We start from the raw sequence: 16,372 nt of genomic DNA, 5'->3' as shown, positions 1-16,372 counted from the left end.
GCACAGGATAGAGCGAGGCGTGAGGAAAAGTGTCAGCACTGCTCAGTAAAGGGAAATCCTGCCTTATCGACATGCTGGAGTTCTGCAAAAGGTGCCAGTAAGCTCTTCAAGCTCTCCAAGGGAATGAAATGCACACAATAAATTTGCATTTTCAAAAAGCCTTTAACAAGGCTTCATATCACAGGTTTCTAAAGAAACTAAGTTTTCATAGGACTGGAACGAGTTTTAATTTTCTGGACTGAAAACTGGCTAATAGATTGGAAACAAAGAGTAAGGCTTCAGGACAGAGAAGAGTCAGGAGTAGGTTCCCCCAAGAATCAGCGATGGGAATAGCTCAGGTTGATGAACAGCTTTATCAGTGACCTGGAGAAGGGAGTAAACTGTGAAGTCGCTTTGTTTGCAGAAGATACAAAAGTCTTTTAGATAGTTTAATGAACTCCAGAAGGACTTCACAAAACTAATTGACTGGGGGGGGGGGGGAAAGCTCACTACACCACTAACAAAATATGTCACATAAGTTCAAAGTAGATAAGAGTGCATCCAGGGAAATACAGCACTGAACTTGGGTGGAACTGGACTCAGGAAAAGGGTTCCCAGAGTCGCTGCTGACTGTTGTCTGAAATGACTGACTGATTTGGTGGGCAACAGCACGAAAAAAAAAAATCAACCAAATGATGTCAGGCACCACTGGGCAACACTATTCATCTGCTGTGAAGCACTTTGGTGTGTCCTCACCTTGGGAACCACATGCAGAAAGCACACAGTGGAGTCAGAGAAAGCTCAGAGGAAGGGTGACTAAATCAGGCTTATAGAGATGGAGCCTAAAAACAAAAGGCTAAAAAAAGGCTAGGAGTTTTCTTTCTGGAGAGGAGAAAGCTGACGGGGACATGAGCAGGGTTTACAAAATCAAAATAAGCTGAATGTGGAACTGTTGTTCATCAAATTCCATGTTTGAGAACTTGGGGGCATGTGAACAAACTCCAAGGGAATTGGCTTAAAAAGAAAGTACTTCTTTACACAGTCCACAGCACATCTTTATAGTAATGGACTTCTGGAAAGTGTTGCTGCAGGAATTAGCAGGGGCAGACACTATCATCCAATTCTGAAAGGTATTAAAAATAGTTCACAAAAAAATCTATACACAGATCCTACAAAACTCATTCCTGTCTACATGCACTCTGACATCCCTAATTCTGGATGCTGGGAGAGTCTAAGCACAAGGGACCTCAGAAAGTCACCAGGCTCACAGGTTCTTCCTAAACCATTATATATTTTTGCCACTGAATACTAGGCTAGACGGGCCATTGACCAAACCCAGGAGGGCATTTCTTACATTACTTGTTAATGCAGAGATATGGTGCAGTCTCAAGATGAAAACTATCATTTTATACTCTCAAACATACAGGAAAAGAAATAAATGCATGTTTCCTTTCTTTTAAAACTAAACTGTTCACTTGAAAAGTTTCTCTCGCTCATCTATTAATTAATTTAATTATAAACAGTTGATGAGGTCCTTATATGGTTTGGATTCATGGCTGCTTTCTCTACTTTATGCTGTGCTCTGATTTCAACTCTGCAACTGGAGCAGAGATGAAAAGACATGCAGAAAGAATTTAGGTGATCTGAAAATCCTTTGCATTTTTTTTTCAGGCAGATTTGGCAAGAAATTCTGTTTAAAAAGTGAGATAGAAAAAAAAAACTTAAAATCTCTTATTCGGACAAAAATGATGATGCTCTCTCTTTTACTGGCAGACAAGTGCTGTCGGTGCATGACATGAACAGAGCACAGAGAAGCAATCTGTGCCTCTAAGTTGTCCAGGTTGCAGGAATGAAAAGAGCAGAATTCTTAAAGTAACAATTACCTTTATTTTCTTGAATCAGCACATACCGCAGCCAGCTGCACTGATCTGGCTGACAAGCATGCCTAAGCGCTGTGTATGCACTATGGTGATAGAGCCAGCAGCTGTTTGCCCATGCAGGCTAATCATAATAATGCTACTAATTAGCAGAACACAGTGCAAAGAACTCCGATGTTTCTCCTTAAACTTTAGGTTCCTCAATAATCAAAAAAAACCCCATCACCCTTTAGTTAAAGATCCAGAAACCCACATCTGGCCACATCTTCTGAAAACTGGTCTGTTAAATACTGGCCAAATTACTGTTGTAATTTTTCCCTTTTTGCCACTGACTGCACAGCTTTGGAAACAGCACTTAAAGGCTCTCTGGGCTTGTATAGAAAAAATGAAGAGCCAACACATAAGGCTGATCATAGAGAACAACTCAAATCTACATTTAACTTTTTTAAAAGGTGAGGGACAGAACCTAAGATGTATTCAAATCCCAAACTGAATGTTAGAAAAATGTTTCTGTTATACTAATCTAGTAGCATCCATCAAATACTAACCGTATGATTTTGTTTGGAGTGGCTGAGATATTAAACAAAGCTCTGCAAGGTTTATAATAGCACAGTTGACAGAATTAACTATATTATTGTACTCTGTGTAGATGTAATGCAAACAGGCGAAAAATTCAAACACACAGTTTTGGCTTGAAGTTCATTCATAACTATCACCCACCCTATGCTTATATCAATATTTACTACAAGATAATTCACTTGAAAACCTGGATGGATTATACTCTGTCTCCTGGTGAGTCAATGAAAATTCCTCCTACAGGAAACATTTCAGTTTAGTAAAACCACAACAACATAAAGAAGCTTTTCACCTTCTGGGAAGTTTGTGGTCTCTTTTGAATTCACTGTTATGTAAGAACTGATGACATAAATAATAATACCTTCACTTCCACTCTGAAGTCAAGATAATATGCTTATGGTGTTTTTTTATTGTTACTATAATTGCTTTGTAGGCTTAGTATAAAATAGTATAGTATAGTATATACTATATTTTATAGTATAAAAAAAGATGTATAATGCCAGCATTAAAAAAAAAAAAAAAAGTATCAGAGGTCACTTAACTAAGTTTTGAAACAGTTTCATGGTTTCATGCTCAAATTATGCAGACTCCGACTTTGTAAATCAAAGAATAGTATTTGGTGAAAAATAACTACTCTGTGGCAGAACAGAAACAACTATCTCTGCACTTCTAAAACCGGCACACCAGGGATTAAGCCTCCTTTAATTCTAGACAATAATCAAAATACAATAAAGATCATAAGCAAGTGAAAATTCTGGTCTGAAGAGAAGCAGTGAAAGTGGCACTCTGCAGAATTATGCTCTCCCACACAACCTCTCCAGGGCGGATTATGAACATTAAAAATAAAAGAAAAACCTACCATATTCATATCATTAACTTTCTTAAAATCCAATTAAACCCTATTTTACTGAAGGAGAAAGCAGTCTGGGCTGCCTGTCAACTAAAAATAACTCAGTGTCATTTTGCAAACACAGAATTATTGCTGGACTTGAAGCCAGGGGAAAGAAAACAAGACTTGTTTTTTTGTTCTTTTTGTTGCTGTTTTTTTTAACGGCCAGAGAGCAAATGTATTTATGGTCTGGAAGTCAAGCATAATTCCTTCTTGCACTGGCATTATCACCCCTTGTACAGACTCCACAGGCTCAGTTCCCCTTAGGAGACGCTTAACACCGCTCCACGGCGAGGGGAGGAATTCCAGAAAGCCGAGGCCTGACCTTGCACGGCGGCAGAGCGCTGCCGCGCCACCGGGCAGGAGCGCGAGAAACAATCCGGCTGGCTGCACGGCGGGGAGCGCAACCCGGCTCCCCGCCGCTCGGCTCGGCTCGGCTCGGCTCGGCCCGGCTCGGCCCGGCCGGCCGGCGCGCCGCCAGACTGGCAGCAGCCTCAGCTGCGTTTTGTCAGTGAAGTGGGTGCATACAGCCCTGAATCAACACAGGAAATGAATCAATTGAACAGGACTTTTTTTCTCCCCCGCAACCACTTTTTTCACCTTTTTTTTTTTTTTTAAGGGTGACACCTTCAGAGAACCACGATTTGAACTTTCATCAGATTCTTCTGAAAAAAAAAAAGCATGGAAAATATCAGGGAAAATACAGACTTTGTCAAAAGGTAAACATTTCTTTGTCTTTGAGCAAAACCAGCAAAACCCCAGTTCTGGGGAACGTGCTGGTAAAACGCACCATTTATCAAAACAGGGTCTGTCGTTACAACGCTTCTCTTTCTAGCCTGTTAGCTCCTAAGTTTACAGCCTCTCAGATGGTGTTTATTTTGTGTTCTAATAAATAAGCAACTCTGATGAGACTGCAGACTACTCAGGCGGCAGCTACAGGAATCTTCTAGTACCAGAGAACGAAGTAATCTAAATTGCTGAATTAAGCATAACATAGTTCAGGCAGCTGGACATGCCCAAAGCTGATGCTCCTAAGGAAAGTAAATGCCACTATAATTTGCAGTCGTACAATGCTGCCCTCAAGCTGGTTCTCAATCCATGTATCCATGACTTAGGGTTTTAAACTGCCTGGATTACTAATATATTATAGACATGTAACATGCATAAATAATACTCTCCAAACTTATCAATATTATATCTGATTAATCATACCTAGTGTTTAAATTCCTCTAAATCCTGAACAAGTAACTAGGGCTTACTTGCAAACTGTCACAAAAAAGTTCTCTCTCCCTTTTTCCTTTTGCTGAAGTCTGGTCATTGCAAGACTTTCAGAAAACAAGCTTGAATTTATCTAGTTCAGCGTGTAAATAGCTTTATGCCCATACAAGTTTTGTTTTCATCATATTAATACATGCAAAAACTACTGTCATCATATTTCCCTCATCTGAATGTGGTGAAAGTAAGAATTCCTGAGAAAAAATACTTACATAAATTAATAGAAAACTCGAAATTAAAAGCCAATCACTGCACCAATATTTGCCTATCACCACTTTCCCAGACCATTATGGCTCATCCCACTAGCTTATTAAGGAGTTGGAAAAATCCACAAGAAATGATAAAGCAAGCCCATAGGACACAATTCTTACCCCCATCACCTCGTAGCCTCTACAGATACATTTCAGTGTATCTAAATCTTTTTCTGTTTTGATGCATATATACTGTAGACTGAGATGTGCCATTTCTGCGATGTTATTTTCACAAAATAAACTGGTGAATGTCAAACAGATGCAGGGCATCAAACTGTTCTTAATATGAGTGAGCATAAATTCTGTTGCATTTAAGGAGCAATGCACTTTTGGTTCATCATTGCTGGATTTGCTCCATTATGTTTATAAACACTGTCCTGATACATTTATAGATTTTCATTAAGAAAAGAGTGAACTTCTTCCATATCATCCTTTCTGGAAAAAAAAATACTAAACACAAAAATAACCTAAAACACTCCATACTTTCTATGTAGAAAGATATAAAATACATCTGAAATTGGGTAGGAACAAAAAACATTCTGCAAAGAGCAGTCTGAGTTGTCTGGAGTCCAAGTTCAGAATTCTAGCTAAAACAGGTCATTACCAATATAAAAAAGTCCAAATTCCTTCAACATTAAGTGAGAAACGGTGTGCATCCAAGCTAGCTTTCTAGCATTGCTATTTAAACACATATATGTTTTAAAGCAACCAGCAGTTGACCAAAAGATGCTAAATATAGAGAAATTAGTGTCTTTTTGAAATATGATTTTATGATATACTATGAAGTGGATTTTTTTTCAGATCAATTTTATACATTAAGAAATAATCTATTCTCTAGAAAGATGCCTAGGCAGGATCAAGAGTACTAAACCAATTTGTCCACATCTTTCTTGAAGCATGATGCTCAAGAAATAACATTCCAGGTAAGACCTTACCAATGTTAACAAGAATGAAAGAATGACTTTTAGATGCCTTAAGAACAGATGCTTCCCTAACTCCCCCATTCATCTATACTCTATTTATCTCAGTCTATTTCTCCAATTTGTCAAAATCATTGTGAAGTCTAATGCTGTATCTGCAATCCTTCTCAGTATCATATGTCCATATTTCTACTAGATAGCATTATTTACATTAATCTAGAAGATAAACTATTTGGAATCATGAAAACGTTTCAAAACATCCACACACTAACACAGCAGTGGAGGAGATGGAAGCCACAGATAGTAACAGAAAAAAAAATTGCACTTATTTTCAGCAGTTGGCCCTGCAGTTAGTTTTTCATATTTCCTTGAAATGAAGGCCAAGACACAACACATTTTAAATCCCATATAACAACAGAACTATTTGCCTTAAGTTTTTCAGAATTTTTAAGTTGGACATTTAATTGCTTACATAAAACATAACAAAATGTAACAGTTCTACTGTTAGTTAAAAAAAAAACCTGAACATGATAAACTAGCAAGTCAGCTTACACTAAATCTACAAAAGAAAGATTCAGTGGACCTATATAAAAAAAACCTCTAAAGAACAAAAATTACATAAACGGTGTGATCCGATTACAAAATAAATACAGTTTTATTCAGTGTTTCCTTTTACTCTGAAAATACTCAAAGAAAATCTTTATTGACCTGATAGTAAGGTTAGCATGTGTAGAACTGAAATTCAGATAATTTTGTAATTCCCTCTTTCTTTAGCTTCTTAAATATTGTTTTCCTAGTCTCAAATGACACATGACATTTCCTGTAAACATAAATGTCTTAGAAGAAACTTAAACTCCCAATCCTGATATCAAAAATATATTACCTCATTGCATTTACTTATTCGCCTGGCCACAATAAGCTGAATCATCCCTCGTTTGTTTCCTTCAGTGGACATGGACCGCCTTAGGGTTTCCATAGCATCTTGATTTGTTTTGCCCAATAACGATTCTCCATTCACCGCTATTAGTTGATCATTCACTCGAAGCCTGCCATCCTGAAAAAGGAAAGATTATGACCAGTTGTACAAAACACTATGAAAGAAGTTTAGTCTGCAGAAAAGAGCAATAAATAAATAAATAAATAAATTAAACTAATCAAACTTACTTAGACCTAATAGTTTTGGCCAAGTGAACAGTGGTATAATAGTTTCTATGCAACCACTTTAGGAAGTGTCTGTTCCAATCATTTATAGACTTGCACTTCAAGTCATTATCATAATCTGTTTACACAAAAAGCTTGTTAATTGAACTGTACCAGAGATTGCCCACTTCCTTCCTGAGAATCTTTAAAGGCTGTTCAAATACACAGAAATATGAGAATCTATAGAGAAATGCGAATGTTGCCTCTGATCGTAAAATTAGAAAAAGCTAGTTACAGAACAATCTCATTCTTCTTGAATCTACAGTTACTTTCAAAATAGCCTAAATTACAGAAAATAGAGGAAGATAAAGGTGCACAGAGGTTCCTTCTTACCTTAGATGCTGCTCCACCATTAATAATGGACTTGACGAAGATTCCTAAATCTGCATGGTTTTCTTTTGACCGGTTACCTTTGACACTCACGCCAAGTCCAGCTGATCCAGAGTCATTAAGTGGAACTTCAAATGTCAGGAATTCCCTCGTGCCATCAGGTGTAAGAACAAGCTCCTCTTCTTCTGCTTTCTGTTGGGAAGATTAACATGGAATTATAAACTAGTATTTCTCTTTGGGAATTCTCTTCCCTCCACAGTTATTAGCACTAAAAAACAAACAAAAAACCGCTTTCGCTATAATGCCACAATACTTTCCACAGTAATTATCTAAAGAACCACAGACAAATAGTGTATGTGCAGTCACCTCCATCTGATGCCTAGATTCAGGAATATCTTGTGTTTGTGTCTAAATGCTTCTGTCTAGTAAAATAATTGAAACGTGTCATTACTGAATGTGCCATTAATACCAATTCACATGTATGCTAGCTCAAGGGCCAAAAAGAAAGGGTATATCAGAAATATTTTCTTATTTGCAAACCTGTAGAACCTTTAAAATATAAGCAGCGGCATCTATGGTATCTTTGTGAGCACAGGGAGAAGTAAGCACAAGGAAAATGAATCTGAAAATTACTCATTCACCTCATTTTGTTTGGAACTAGCTGTGTCTGGAAAAACAGAAAATTATACAGCTGAGATCAGCAACAGCACATCTCTCTGCCATTGCCAAGCTCACTATCAGATCCAGTTCTGAGTGCCAATTTCCCTGTGATTTCTGACTCTGCCCTTCACCTTTGTCCTCTTACCCACATCTCCAGTTCTTCAGCATACATTCCATAGCCTTCTCACTCATTTTTAGCGTGGCTGGTTTTGAAAACCTGGAATTACTGTCCCAGCCAAGCCAGCCTCCCTGATGAGCAGCTGCTCAGCGTGACCCTTCCAGGTGAACACGGCTGGAGCTGGCCCCTGGGGTGCAACGACAGAGCTGTAGGTGCACGTGGTGGCAGCAGGCACAGGCACAGCACCCAGGAAAGACAGCGGACAGCCCCTGAGGAGCAGCGCTTGTACTGAAGGACTGCGACCAACAGGATGGACATGAAAGGGGAGCGGCATTTCCCTCTGAGAGGCAGCTCTCTGCAGCAGGGCCCAGTCTCTAGACTCCAGAAAGACTCATCAGCTTAAATGTGTTGCTTTTTTTCTCACCCATGTGAGGGAAATAGTAAGATGAAGTCCACCAGAATGTGCAAGCTAATGTCCAACAGTCAGCAGTTCCTCTCTGGAAGAATTAATCCTGCCAATTCTTTTCATGTTAGCAAATACGTCACCACCCTTACCAATACTGTTTTTGTATCTACTTTCCCCACATCGCCCTCATCTATTCCCAAACCTTGATCCTCCTATTTCTTTCTTACTCCCAGACACTTGGAACAAGGCAAGATGCATCAGAGGTTAACTTGTGCCTGCAAAGCAGTGACTGTTTCTTCTTCTTCACTGTTTCTTAAGACCTGAGGAAATCCAAAGCTTACTGGCTCTTCTGAAATCTAAACACTGACTACTGCTAAGACAGATGTGAAAGCCATGTGGAGTACAGAAAGCTGAGATTATCAATTTGGGCACACGCATGTTAGTTTTTTCACCATTGACTTAGCAACACAATGCGAAAATGTCCTATGGGAAGAAAGTCAGACTCCTGAGAGAACTGGAAGAGCTGAGGGACGAAACCTAGAGCTCTGCTTTTCCTGATAGGTTAAAAGCGTGAACCTTAACGAGTTCACCAGCTGTTCCCCTTGCATTAGACACTACCCACTTGTCTCTAACTATCTTTTAGTTATAACAAAGTGTAATAATTTATCAATTAAATAACAAGTGCCATAGGCTGGCTTATGAGTTTATCCTATTATCCAGATCCAGCTCTTGACCATGCACATCAGCATTATCTCTGCCAGCTGCCAGGACTGGAAAGGTGCACTACAACAGGTGAAAAACATTGGAACAAAATAAGACAAACTATATGCTAATTATGGCAAAATTCTAAATCTAATTTTCCTGTTTGGGTCACAAGAGCAGTATTTACAAGATACATGGATACATATGAGATGCATCTTCTGTCAGGTGGTTGCAGAACCAGCTGAGACAGAAGCACTTTACCTTTTAGTTTCTATAACACTGATCACTTTCATTTACCTTGATAAGTAATAATAAAAATAGCTTGTGAGCCAAAAGTGAGATAAATCCAACACAGGATATATGAGTAATCTAAAGAAGCACATAAGCTTATTGGATTTATCTTTACTACTGTTACTGTAAATGTACAATTTTCTCCTCCCCCTCAGTATTTTCTAATGTTCTAAAAAATACAGAACTTCAGCCATAGTGATCTCTTTCCTAGTGCAGAGGACTAAACAGCTTCACTGAGTAGTCCATCGGGTGCACCTCTGTACAACAAAAAAACGGGTCAGTTGGAAAGACCATCTCGGTACGCATCCCCAAAGACGTATGTTCTTCTTCCCCAAAGATGTATGCTACTTCTGTTCAGAGAGACCAAAGAACTGCATAAGCCTCTCAACACTATTCTTAATGTAATTTTTCTGTTTGCTTATTTTCTACATCCTTAAACAAGGAAACAACCTAATACTAATACGGGACTACAGACCCATGAGTGTGGGGGTGAAACTCAAGGCCTAAACATGGAGCAAACTTCTCCTGTATCTAACTGCATAAGAATGAGTAGATCATGCAAGAAGTGAGAAGCAAACACGCTCTGCACAGACAAGGCAATACTGAAGCCATGAGAAAATTACCCAATTCATCCAAAGAAAAATTTAGCATTACTGGTCTGAGGCTAGATTGCTTTAGGGGCTTCATTAGGTATTGATAGCTTTTCTCAACTGAGCCAGCTTGTCCTGCCACCATTTCTACAGCTTGAGACATGAGAAGCCTTCCACCCTCTACGACCTTTGTGTCATCTGTCAGTAGCATATGCTTAAATGTAGATTTTAAAAAGAGAGAGCGAGAAAGAGAACAAATGCTTCTTTTTGATATCCACAATTTCTTCTAAGAACACTCAGCAAAAACTGAACTGTGACATTCCAAAATACCAAACCATTAAGAGCTAAGGACTCTAGATACTAAAGAAGAGTAACACTTGTGCCATGCCATGGCACAACAAAAGGTCTTAGTATATACACTGTTTTGAAGATACGTTTCATACAAAGCATGGAATAAAATGTATATATACAGTGATCAAGAGAGCTTGCCATCTAACTCCACCCATCAAGAAATCCTGAGATGCACAGCAAGACTTCAGCCTGACGCTTTGAAGAAAAGTTATTAAAAAAATATGTAGTATTAAGACTGACAACATCTATGGTTAGTCAAAGCACTGAACAGTACAGAAACACATGTACAGTGATTCTTCCCAATCAATTAAATACAAACTACTATAAAAAAAGTAAAATTTGCATTAAAATTATACTGAATATTTAGAAACCAAATGCAGCAAACTATATGAACTCCATAAGACAGTCACGTAACACCATAAAAATGCAAAAACCCTAAAATGCAGCATTTAAAATTTTAAACTGAAAACACAATCACTTCCTAATTTCAGTAACTTCCATTTGATCTTAATATATTTGATATAACTCCTTCACTATGTCAATCATCACCTCAACACTATTTTCATGATTAGTTATCTGTGGGAGAAATTTATTGCTTCATATACTTTGACCAGCCAGTAATAAACACACAAGTAAGTTTATGTACTTTGAACCCTCAACAAAATTCAACTCCCTTAAGATTTTTCACACACTGTGTCCAAAACAATTAGCAGCAGAACAATATTCTGCTCAGAGTCTGCTGAGGAAAAGGTCATCTGAAATGACTTCAGTTGAATGAATGAAGCTGCTCAAGTATATAATTTGTAATAAAAATTCAATTGGTGATAAAATATGTAGGTGAATTTCTTCAAATTCATACTTAACATCACTTTATACTAAATGACATCTGAGATAAGGTTTTCACTTTTTAAACGCAACATATAGTATAAATTCAAAGATAAACTTCCTGACCGGAGAAAACTTATGGTAGTGTTTAGACATATATGGAGATTAAACAAATCTTAAGATAAACAGAAGCAGAGGATTTTTCTCTGCTACATGCTGTTGGTTTCTGATATGATCGCAAAACCTGATTTAATTTTATAAACAACATTAAAAAACAACATTAAAATGGACCTTGGCACTAACAGTGCAATAAGTCTATCTCATCATGCTAGTAACAGCATCTCTTCTTTATCCTTTTATGTTTTAAATACTATAAAGAAATTTCCTACTTGGGACTTCTTCCCTTTATAAAACCTCATCTGATGAATAAGCAGCGTGAGATGGGTGGAAAAAGAAACCTAACAACATAAAAAATTACTCCCACCTAACGCGGGAGGCAATTTTCAATCAAGCTGGGACAAGGTTTCAAAGAGGCTTGCTGCAGCTACAAATCTGGCTGCATTCTCTACAGACAAGTTCATTCTCTGCGCAAGCTTAGGCATGCTGTCTTCTCAGCAGCTATTAAGTCATGCAAACTTGTCTGCAGTTACCTTATGATTATGGAGAAAGAAAAGAAATAAATTAATCATGGGAGTCTCTAAGCAAAAATCCAGTTCACTGCTGATTTCCTTCATAGAGGCAAACAATAAAGCTCTGCATCCTCACACTTAAAGGGCAACCTGCATTTCTAAGTGATGTACACAACACAAATGAAAACATTTAAATAGCTGTTGTGTACTCACATACATGTATGTACATATATACACACACATCTTTCTTTTATAATGATGATATTCATGAGATAAATTGTATAACTATGGCATAAATCCTAACTAGTACCTCTGATAACCCCACCTACATTTTAACTGCTCCCAAATCATTTGTGTCAGGTCTCCTAATACTACAGACATAAGGTTCCTAGCCTCCTTTTAATTATTATTTTGTTAACCTATCAAAGTTTTGCCTCAGAAACAGGTGTTCGCTTTCAAATTTGTCTGGATTGAAAATCTGAGAGTTCTTGAAAGTTAAGTTTGAAGTCCCATGGAAGTAAGAGCCCATCAGGTCTAAGAAATGTAGACTGTATAAGTGAAAAGAATGGAATATGCAAAAGCACAGATTTAGTCATTTAATCCCAAAAATGGGGAATCCTAATTTACAGTCACAGCATTTTCCAGGATATTTTCAACCTTTACAGGATTTTAATGCAGCATTCATTATTTTCTTCTCTACCCCAAGGCACCCATGGAACCAGGAAATCATAACTCTTTTTCATCAGGAAACCAATAAAATGTATCTGAATACTATTACAATATAATAAAAGCTTTATTTTGAAACAAGTAATACATACAAGGGAAAGGGGCTTTTAATTAGGTATTGGGCAAAGACATTCCACACATCAGAGACAACCCAGATTGTTTTGTTCTTCAAGTCAGGTGGGTGACATTGAGGTCATGTCGGGTAGCCTTCTAAACTAAAGTACACCTAAACACGATGACACTCGCTTTTATCATATGTTAGCACGTATACACATGTATAACGTGTAAATCAAGCAGCTTGAAGGAACCAAGGCAACAGCTTCTCTTGGTCAACAACGGTTTCATGGCAGGGTGGTGGTGGTGGTGGTGGTGGTAGTTAGTACTTGAAAAATGTAGACGTTATTACTGATGGAGGCACTGAAAACAGAGCATTGTAGGTGGCCTATAACACACCTCTCTAACCTCAGTTGAGGCCTCTTCTGAGATGGAATAACTGAAAGCTCGTGTATCCTGCCGTATACAGGATAGAATGAAATTCATAATTTAATTATGAATTAAAGATAAATATATGACAGCAGCTCATTCAGACTTAAAACTGGACTGCCGGCAGAGCAAAGTCTGCCTACTGACCTAATGGAGACACACACATTCCATCTGAGCTTCCTCCTGAAACTCTGCAAGGCCTATTATCTCTTTTTAAAATATTTTTAATCAATCACATTTTGAATTATAGATTATAAAGGCCTAAAGTGTCTACTTACCTTGTTATAAAATGATATAAAGCTTAAGTCAACTAAACAACTGAAACTCTTATGCTTATTTTCTTTTTCTAACTCTTCCTAAGTTAAGTATTTTAATATCTCCCATATGTTAGATAAACACTAATGAATCTTATTTGCACGTATACACTGAGACTCATTATATTCATATCAGCCAAGTTAATATGTCGCATCTGGCAAAGACTGCATTTTTGTTCAAATCAAACAGCAGCTGCTAAATACCAAAAACTACACTTGAATTCTGAGATTTTATGGGAAATGTGGGTCTGCTTTAATTTTAATCCCACCAAGGAAAAGTTATTTGCATATTATACATGGATTAACTTTGGAACGTATTTATATGCTGAAATGCTAGTTCATGGAACACCGCAGAACTGCCCTGCTTTATTTCCAGTTATGTCCATTTTGAGGAGTTAATGTAATATATAAAGTACATAATCCATATTCAGAAATGTCTTCAATTTAATGTTTTTGATGGATAAAAAAAATCTTTAGGAAATAATATTTTCCAAAGAAAAAGAAATCTAGCATATGATCTTCATTTAGTACGAAAATCAAAAGCTTTGCAAAAGCCCAAGTTTAAGTATTTCCACATGCTTGTTATTTATCTATACAGGAATGCCATTGCTTGTCTACATTAACATTATTCTTCGTAATACTAACATTATGATCTCAGGTGCTATAGATACTGTTTTAATCTGTTAAAATTCTCTGTTTAAACTTAACTAATCAGCCCACTGAAATGTTTTATTATATATTTTAGAATTTCATACAGTGTATAGCCAGTTGCAGTTACCATAATGACTATAATTTATTAAAGCTAACATATCCTATTCCACGCTGTTGTTTGAACTCAGACTTTGAGTTCCTACTGTACGTTCCGACATAAATATGCAATTGTAATGCTAACCTAATTTCTTTAGAGATGGGTAAAGATATAAAAACCTAGGAATTAAATTCACAGCAGGTGTTGGCTCTACCAAATAAGTCTATAAATCTACATCTTTCTGAACTATCCCTTGTTCAAGCAAACCTCCTTGTTCAAGGAAAACTTCAATACCCATCACGCTAACGATAGCTCCCTAAAAATCTTTATATTTCTTCTCTCATTGGCCCAGTGGCTGAAGACTAAAGAAACAAATACAGGGTGTTTGGGAAGTGTGAGCCAGAATAGCAAAGCTGCTAGAGAAATAACGCCTTTGTAAAAGACCATGACAAGAAACACACTCCAAATGAGGTGATACATGTTTTGGACTCTGGGAGTGACCTATGTTTTATTCCGCTACAGACTTTCAGGCAACCAAGGCAAACCAGTTCATCTCACTATTTTTTCTGGATTTAACAGCACAAAAGAATTAACACCAAGGGTCTAGAGCCAATAGTGCAGAAAACAAGCTTTGCACACAACAAATGCATTTTCAGAGGTTTAAATAAAGATTTTACGCAAACAACGTGAACTCTGAGCTCTGAACGTGAACTTGTATTAGGCCAAGTGTTTGAAAGAAGGTGATGATCCTATTGCCTGTGCCAGCAGTGACCAACCACAGGACTTGGGGGCCCCTTTTAATCTCACATCCTTTATCTGTTGTTTGAATTTAAGGCTCTTACCTTACACAGTCAACTCTTCATTATCCAAAAAAAGTGAGGCTGGTGTGTAGGAAGTAGAATAAGAGATGTCCACACCAGTCTGGCTTCTGAATGACTCTGCAGAGGTGTCACTGAGGCAAGTCTGACTCAGAACCCACGGAGGGACACTGAAACCAGCTCCCATGAAACTAGGGACTGCCCAGCAAGCACCACCAGAGCAAGCGCTGCAAAAACAGCTAAATCTGCCCCACGGCTCGCTCGGAGCAGCGTGCGGCACTGACTCAGCCCCACGTCATGGGTCGTGGCACAGGCGCACTGCGGCCCGGGTCAACCCCCTGCAGGCAACAGTCAAGACTATTGGCCCATGGGTCGGTCACAAGCACAGTGTCACACACAGTGCTTTTGTGGATCACCCCTAAACACTGCAGGAAATTTGAGCTACTCAAAGAAGATTCAAAAACAGAGTCACTCAACTCCTGTATTAATTATTCACTACGGATTATTGTCTCAGCTGTGCTCATTAATGCCCTAGAACAAGCTTTTCAATAATACAATACCTCTGCTGGTAAAAGACTCTAAATAGAACAGCATCCTGCAGAAGATTACATAGTCTCTTATTCTTTATTTCTTTTTGCCAGTGATTTGTTTTTTGTATCATAACCATATTAAAAACATAATCTGAAACCACTCAAAATGGCACTGAAAAGGCTGTGGAAACACTGTCATTGCTCTCATGTCCCATAATATTAGAGGATAAAAGGAGGAAAAATAATCAGAAGGAATCATTCGCAGTACTCCCAAACATCACGGAGGAAATAACAGCATCAGCTCCATCATCGGCCAAAGCTCTGCTCGTGTGGTAAACTTCCTGCTCTAAATGATATCAGCACTGCTTTTGGTGGACACTTACGGGCTGGTATTAGTCAAGGTACCACCTCGGCTCGGTCTGTAGGCATCTGGATCACCTACGTTAGCAATGGAAGTAGGCAAAACTCTAAACTGTTTTTCAAAGAAGGTTCCTTGTGAAAACGTGGCATATCAACTGAATGATACAGAATGCCTGTATCAGTAGAATTTGCATGACATTACCTAAATATGAAGTCACGATAACCTATACTTACAGCCTTTGAAAAATAGCTATGAATACATATCCAGTGACAACATATTTTGGAATAATGCAAACAGTTTTCCATTAGAAGAGAAAAAGCCATCCCCCTATGAACACAACTACCATCTTAAAATATATCACTAAAAGGATTATAATTTTATAATTAAAAAAGAAGAAAAAGCTGAACTCTGCTGGTGTTTTTTTCCAAACTAGATTCCAAGAATTTTCTGTCCATTAATCAAAACAAATTAAGTCTTTCTAGATATTTGGTAATAGTTCTCTCATCTTTACAGTGTATAAAAA

At 37.9% G+C, this 16,372-nt stretch overlaps 1 protein-coding gene across 17 annotated transcripts in view; it reads right to left on the bottom strand.

Annotated features, from left to right (window-relative positions):
• The window catches only part of PARD3 (par-3 family cell polarity regulator), a 470,717-nt gene that overhangs the window by 176,882 nt on the left and 277,463 nt on the right, over positions 1–16,372 (bottom strand). For all 17 annotated transcript variants that reach the window (XM_062568908.1, XM_062568913.1, XM_062568911.1 and 14 more), the window contains 2 exons: positions 7,301–7,489; positions 6,651–6,821 (listed from right to left, as the gene is read on the bottom strand). In XM_062568908.1, coding sequence (XP_062424892.1) covers positions 6,651–6,821; positions 7,301–7,489 — 360 coding nt within the window. The remainder of the gene's footprint in view (positions 1–6,650; positions 6,822–7,300; positions 7,490–16,372) is intronic.

This window comes from Rhea pennata, chromosome 2, assembly GCF_028389875.1.
Source record: "Rhea pennata isolate bPtePen1 chromosome 2, bPtePen1.pri, whole genome shotgun sequence".
Lineage (NCBI taxonomy): Eukaryota > Metazoa > Chordata > Aves > Rheiformes > Rheidae > Rhea > Rhea pennata.
Note: the sequence above shows the minus strand (reverse complement) of the source record. Positions and strands in the feature narration are given on the sequence as shown.